This window comes from Macadamia integrifolia, unplaced genomic scaffold, assembly GCF_013358625.1.
Source record: "Macadamia integrifolia cultivar HAES 741 unplaced genomic scaffold, SCU_Mint_v3 scaffold3032, whole genome shotgun sequence".
Lineage (NCBI taxonomy): Eukaryota > Viridiplantae > Streptophyta > Magnoliopsida > Proteales > Proteaceae > Macadamia > Macadamia integrifolia.
The window spans coordinates 17,264-23,798 of record NW_024869147.1 but is presented as its reverse complement, the minus strand read 5'-3'; the positions used below and the strand labels follow the sequence as shown (position 1 = coordinate 23,798).

At 36.6% G+C, this 6,535-nt stretch overlaps 1 protein-coding gene across 1 annotated transcript; it reads left to right on the top strand.

The window, feature by feature from the left end:
- The first annotated feature begins 2,859 nt into the window (after positions 1–2,859).
- LOC122067644 (protein FAR1-RELATED SEQUENCE 5-like) lies at positions 2,860–6,299 on the top strand. The gene is made up of 5 exons (XM_042631486.1): positions 2,860–4,620; positions 4,711–4,795; positions 5,123–5,129; positions 5,805–5,922; positions 6,267–6,299. Exons 1-5 carry the CDS (start codon positions 2,860–2,862, stop codon positions 6,297–6,299), a joined length of 2,004 nt encoding a protein of 667 aa, XP_042487420.1.
- The last annotated feature ends 236 nt before the right edge of the window (positions 6,300–6,535 follow it).

Here is a 6,535-nt window from a genome sequence, read left to right as displayed (position 1 = left end):
TGTTCAATGATCTTTTACTAACATGACACATGAAATAAGAACATGGTTTCTCACAAAAACTTTGATGGTCAAAGATGAAGACATCAAGTTCAAATTTCTTTTGTACATAAAAAACAAGATATTCCCTTCTTGTAAAGTTATGATCTCTAATGAATTGGACCACAAATTTTGGAAAAAACAAGCCATCTTTGGTCCTTATAAACCTCATCTCCCAAGTCTTATTGCTAGGACCTTTAAGAATGGTCGTCCCACATAGAAGAGACTTGAGAGACTTCCCCAAGGTAACCAAGGACTCTTGATTAGTTACCATATACAAATAGATCCTACTCTAGAGTCCGGACTTGTATGTCATAAGTCGCCACTGTGTGCATTACAATTTACATCCCACATCCTCTCACCATCTCTCTCCATATTAAACGCGTTCTCCACAATATCTTAGGTGTGAAACTACACTCTCGTTAGTTATTGAGGGAAAAAGTAGGGTAAGTTTATTCTAATATTCCATGAGTTGAGCAAAAACAGAAGATATGATTTGCGTTAAAAATCCAAAGAGATGATTGTCACATCAATATAAATTACTAGATGAAATGATTTTTACAAAAGAAAATGAAGGAATTGTCACATCAATGGTTCTTTGTCCTAAATTCAAAACACGTCAGTCTTGCATTGAGTTACTAGGGGATAAAAATCGTCTGTTGTTCTAATCTCTGTTTTTCCATGTTTTGCTAGGTGCAGAACACGACACGTGGACAGTTCATCACCAACAATCAAGATTAAGAAGGTTGGGTGATCCGGTTTACAAGTGTGGATGACTCGAACCGGTTCACCCAAACAGTAAGGTTTAGAACATGTTTTGAAATTTGAATTTCAGAATCCCTAAAACTGGGTTTCCCTCGCACGATTCTCTCTCTCTCTCTCAACCCTCTCGCTGCATCTCTCTTGCTCACAAGTGAAAATCTCCCTGTGGTTGAAGCTCATGAATGAAAATCTCCCTTAATCTCTCTGTCCGACGCTCTCATTGGGTTTGAATCTGAAAGGCGCTCTGGGAGGAGAAAACCCTAGGTAGCAAAATCTGCTCACAAAGCTCGCTCATTGCTCTGCAAAGGTTTCGCTCTACTCACGAAGCTCGCTCATTGCAAGGGTGAAAGATTCTCTGTAGATATCTCTCACCCCTCTCACTAATTCGAGGCAACAGGTTACAATCTCTACGATAAGGGTCTCTCTCTCCCTTCTCACAACCCTCTCTCTGTGACCGAAGGAGTAGGAGTGGGTTTCTCTGCGAATGAAGGTCGCGGTCTGCTCAAGTATGTTTAAGAATCATTGTTGTTTCATGACTTTATAAATAACATGTACCTAAGTTCTTCTTTCTATTAGATTTATGGGTGATGTTAGTTTTTATTTGATCATGGATTTCTATCCTTGAGTTTTACATTTTCAACTTTTTTTTTTTGGCAGAAATTTATTTTCTGTTTTCAAGAGGTAAAATGTGATGCTCCCTTGGCAATGGTGGAATAAGTGGTTGATTTGTGTTGTTCTCGCATCACCATTTAGTATTTCCTATTTTGTTTTTAAATGACAAAAACATTTGTCTTCATCATCAGAATCAATTTTGAAAATCATTTCACCAATTAAAGCTCCAGAGTGTAGACACCTCATTTTCTACCCCGCCCCACCCCACCCCACCACCAAAAAAAAGTAGTGTTTTACTCCATGATGGTTCAAAGGAAACTTCTTTGCTGCTAAGGGTAAATTTAGCTTGAAATTTGTTGCCTCTTCAATGGAGGCTGAGGTGATTCGTGATGCATTGCTTCTAGCTTGCAATCTTCGTCTTTGTAAGATTGTGGATCATTCTGATTATCAGTCTATGATTCACAACGTGAATTCTTCAAGGATCATCCTTAGATTGAGCTACTGGTGCTAATTTAGATGATGTATGTGTTCTTAAATCTCATTTTACTTCTGTTATTTTCTTGTTTGTTTTGCGTTCTCGTCGAAGTAAGCTCATTTTCTTGCTTAGGGTGTATAAGCCAAACTTTTAAACCATCCCACTAGATCATTAACCCCTTTGAAACAAAAAATTACCTCCATTATCATAGAGTGAAGCTCCAAAAATAAGGGGACAGAGCTCTGTATATCATCTTATGTTTACAAACAGTAAAATATACATATATCATCTTATAAAACATTTTCATTATGTATTGGTCAAATTCAGATAAACAAACTATATCTCTAAAAATATGTTTGGGTGAACCAAGGTTACATTATTTTTCAGTTTTGTGACTTTATAGATAACATGTACCATTACAAGTTAAGTTTTTCAGCTACTTTCTTTTCTAACTAATGTAACCTTCATTCTTCTTCTTTGACTGACTATAAGATCCATATTCTAAGAACTAGGGTCTATTACATCCAATAACGTAGTAGTATCTAAGGTATCATTGTTTTTATTTGTTTTGTCTAGTATGGAGAATGCTTGTTTGAATGATGCATGGGAACCTCAGGTTGGTATGTTTTTCAATTCAGAACAGGAAGCATATAATTTTTACAACAGTTACGGGCGGGCAATGGGGTTTAGTATTAGGAGACACACTGTGAATAAAAGCAAGAAAGACAAAATGACTATTACATCAAGGCGGTTTGTCTGTTCAAAATCTGGTTCTCGGCAAGCAGACAAGCGAGACAACAATATTACTAACCCCCGAGCTGAGACAAGAACAAGTTGCAAAGCACAGATGGCCATATGTTTGGGTGGGGATGGAAAATATGTGTCGTGAATTTGTGGAGGAACATAATCATGATCTTCATACTGATTCAATAGTTCATATGATGCGTTCATAGAGGCATATGTCAGACATACATATGTATGAAATTGATTTGGCTAATGACTCGGGCATTAGACCTAGATTCACAGTTGAGTTGATGGGTAGGCAAGCTGGTGGGATCGAGAACTTGAGCTGTACCACCCAAGATGTTAGGAACTACCTCCGTACTAAAAGAATGAATTCCTTATCATATGGTGAAGCAGGTAGTTTGTTGAATTACTTTGTTACTCAAACTAGGAAAAATGCATCTTTCACATACTCAGTTCAGCTGGATAGTGAAGAACAAATAACTAATATATTTTGGGTTGATCCAAAGATGATCATTGATTACGCACACATTGGAGATGTAGTCAACTTCGACACTACATTTCGCACCAACAGACAGTGTAGGCCATTTGGGGTGTTTGCTGGATTTAATCATCATAGAGGATGCACTGTATTCGGGGCCACACTTTTATATGATGAGACAGTGGAATCTTTCAAGTGGTTGTTTGAGGTATTTGCTGAGGCACATGGTGGAAAGAAGCCTATAACTATCTTCACGGACCAAGATACTACTATGACTATAGCATTAACAGACATGTGGCCTCAGACGTGGCATGGGTTGTGTACATGGCACTTAATGCAGAATGGCATTAAGCATTTGGGTAATATGATGAAAGATGGCTCCTGGTTTCTTAAAGATATAAAGAAATGCATATACCAATACGATGAGGAAGAACAATTCGATAGAGCATGGTCTAAATTGCTTAGTGAAAATGGTGTTATGGATAATGCATGGTTGAGGCGCATGTATACACTTAGAAATAAATGGGCGAAGTGCTACATGAAAAACACATTCACATTAGGTATTCGAAGTACACAACTCAGTGAGAGTTTGAATAGTGATTTGAAGGAGTATTTGAAGTCAACTTTGGATGTTGTGCAATTTTTTAAGCACTTCGAGAGAGTTCTTAACCAGAAGCGTGGCAATGAATTAAAAGCTGAATTTGAATCAAGAAACAAGTTGCCACGACTTGCAAATTCAATGTCAATTGTCCAGAAACAAGCTGGGGAACTTTACACTCCTACAATTTATGCGTTATTTCAAGAGGAATATAATTGGATGACTGTTTGTTGCATCAGAGACCGAACTGATAGATTTGCCTTCATTGATTTTCGGGTTGGGAATGTTGATATAGAAGGTGAATATCAAGTATGTTGTAACCCGCTTGCTGGAATTATAGGTTGCGCTTGCAGGAAATTCGAAACAGATGGTCTTCTTTGTTGCCATTGTTTGAAAGTTTTAGATGTGCTCGACATAAAGCGTATTCCTGATTCCTACATTTTGAAGAGATGGACACGGGGAGCAAGAACTATGGTAGTTAATGACAATAGGGGGAAAGAAATTGAAGAGGATGTCAACCTGGACCGTACACAGCGGTATAGGCGTATTTGTCATGAATTTGTTCAAATAGCATCAGAAGCTTCTAACACATTTGAGGGTTACGAATTGATGAAAGATGCTGCTAATGAATTAAGATTGAAGGTTGGTAATATTAGAATCAACCCAGCCGATTGCCCTGATATGCCAATATTGCCTGATTTCTCAACTGACGTGTATGATGGGATACGTTTCAAACATAAAGAGAAAAGTAAGGGTGGAAGAAGGCTAAAGAGTTGGGTCGAAAAGCAAGGCAAAAAAAAAAAGAGTGGAGGGCCAAGTAATAGTCAACAACTACAAGAACAACAACCAACTCCTGCCTCATACAATACGCAACTGTTGGATAACATTTATCCCGGTTACATGTCACTTATGGTAAATACTTTTAGTTAGTTATGTTGTTTGCTGCATTTTTCATTTTCTTATATGAATCTGGATTGCCCTAATTTTCAATGTTCCCTGCAGGAGTCTATTTCCCATATGTCATCTCAAGCATCTGCAGTTCATCAATCACAAGCATCTGCAGTTCATCAATCACTAGATGAAGATTGTATTTAGATTCATTTAATGAGGAACATTATTTATTTGCTATTAAATACATTCAGTTAATGAGGAACTAACTTTTTTTTTTCTTTTTTGTGATTGCCAATACATCCAGGATATTAAGCATATTTTTATTGATGGATTAGTCTATAATGTACTAACAACTTTTTTTTTTTTTGTAGGTAAGGAGTCTTTAGCTCAAAATGGTAGAGCATCTAGGCTAATGCCCAGGTTATAGTGGTTCGAATCCACCAAGACTTTGGACAAAACACTTTCGAAACAACACACTTTTGAAAAACTGTTAATGTTTATCTTGCGTTTTTGACGAATGTAGGTTTGATGTTATTTTTTTGGGTTGTGATTGAGTTCAGATTTGAATTAGTTTTGTAAAACCAGATGGGCAGTCTGGTTATGTTAAAAAATGGGACTTCTGACGCTTATTTGTTCTCTACTAGCAGAATAGGTTTTACTGTTCATTTTGGGTTGTTTTTTCTCCAATTTTTGATGAGTCTGTGCATGGTGAAAAGAGGTATTGATATGAATAATGTTTTACTGCTCAATAGGTGAGTATCTTTGATAGAGTCTGTGCATTCTTTACTGCATTTTCTAACATCTGCTGTCCAAGAATTCCAGATTTTCTGGAATCTTATATTCTACAAACTGTGGGCTCCAAATTAATTTTTATTGATCTGTCTTCTTGGCTCCAAATAATTGCCTTCAGCTTTCCATAGAACCAGTTTTAGTTCCTCTGTGCATGGCTATACTGGTATACTTGTTCTCTGCACACCATGTTAAATACAGTGATGGACATTGATTTTTCTGTGTAAAGATAGAAAGCTTGCCATTCAACCCTTTTCATTAACCTGGTCAAGAGTGATCAGATATGTTTGCCAAAAACTGTTGGAAGAACCAAAACTTTGCTACTCCATCTTTACCTTGTTTTGCTGATTAACTCCAATAGCTTGTGCTTCTCAAGCTCTGATTTCTGTGTCTACTTGCTCTTTTCCCTCTTCTAGATTCTTGAAGAAACACAAAGGGAATGGTAAGGGTGACTTGTTCACAATCCAAGCTTCATCCACCTCTGATGCTGAGAAATCTAACTGCAATGATGAAGAATGTGCCCTTGATAAAGAGGTAAAATTAAATTTCTCCTTTTGCTCCATATCTTGTCCTTGAATTTTAAATAACCTTAATGTTTGTGTCTCCTTGAGTCTTAAGTGTAAAATGTGGACTGGGCTTTGTTTAATAGTTTAGAAGGAAGAAGAGATCTAGTTACACCTTGTAAGAAATACTGGTATTAATGTTTCTGGGTTTTGATTTTATGTGTCAATCCACTTCCCCTGGATTGTTGACCCGAAGATTTTATGGATTGGTTGTGTTTGTACATCAATAATGGGTGGATGAGTGTTTTAATGGACTACTGTAGAGTTTCTTAAAGATTGTCTATTTTTTCTGAGTTGATTTTCTTGAATTTCCAGTTGATTCAAATGATTGCAGATTTTGGTTACTGAATTCTTGGTCCATTTGACAAATTTTATGTTGAAATATATATATATATATGTTCATCAGCTGAATGAATGATTCAACATTTCATATGTATGTTGATTCTTTCAGGGTTGAATGGTAAATCATTACTGAAAGAAGAGTGGCAAGTGAAAACAAAAATACAAAGTGGGGAATGAAATTAGTAGACACAGAAATAAAGTTTACCAACTATGTCCTTTATAAATTTTTTAATTTGGCTTGA

Bases quoted from the DNA above. Each gene is read 5' to 3' on its own strand.
- LOC122067644 (XM_042631486.1), top strand. From the start codon at position 2,860: ATGTATGAAATTGATTTGGCTAATGACTCGGGCATTAGACCTAGATTC. The intron at 4,621-4,710 runs GTAAATACTTTT...TGTTCCCTGCAG, and splicing joins CCGGTTACATGTCACTTATG to GAGTCTATTTCCCATATGTC. The intron at 5,923-6,266 runs GTAAAATTAAAT...TTGAATTTCCAG, and splicing joins AATGTGCCCTTGATAAAGAG to TTGATTCAAATGATTGCAGA.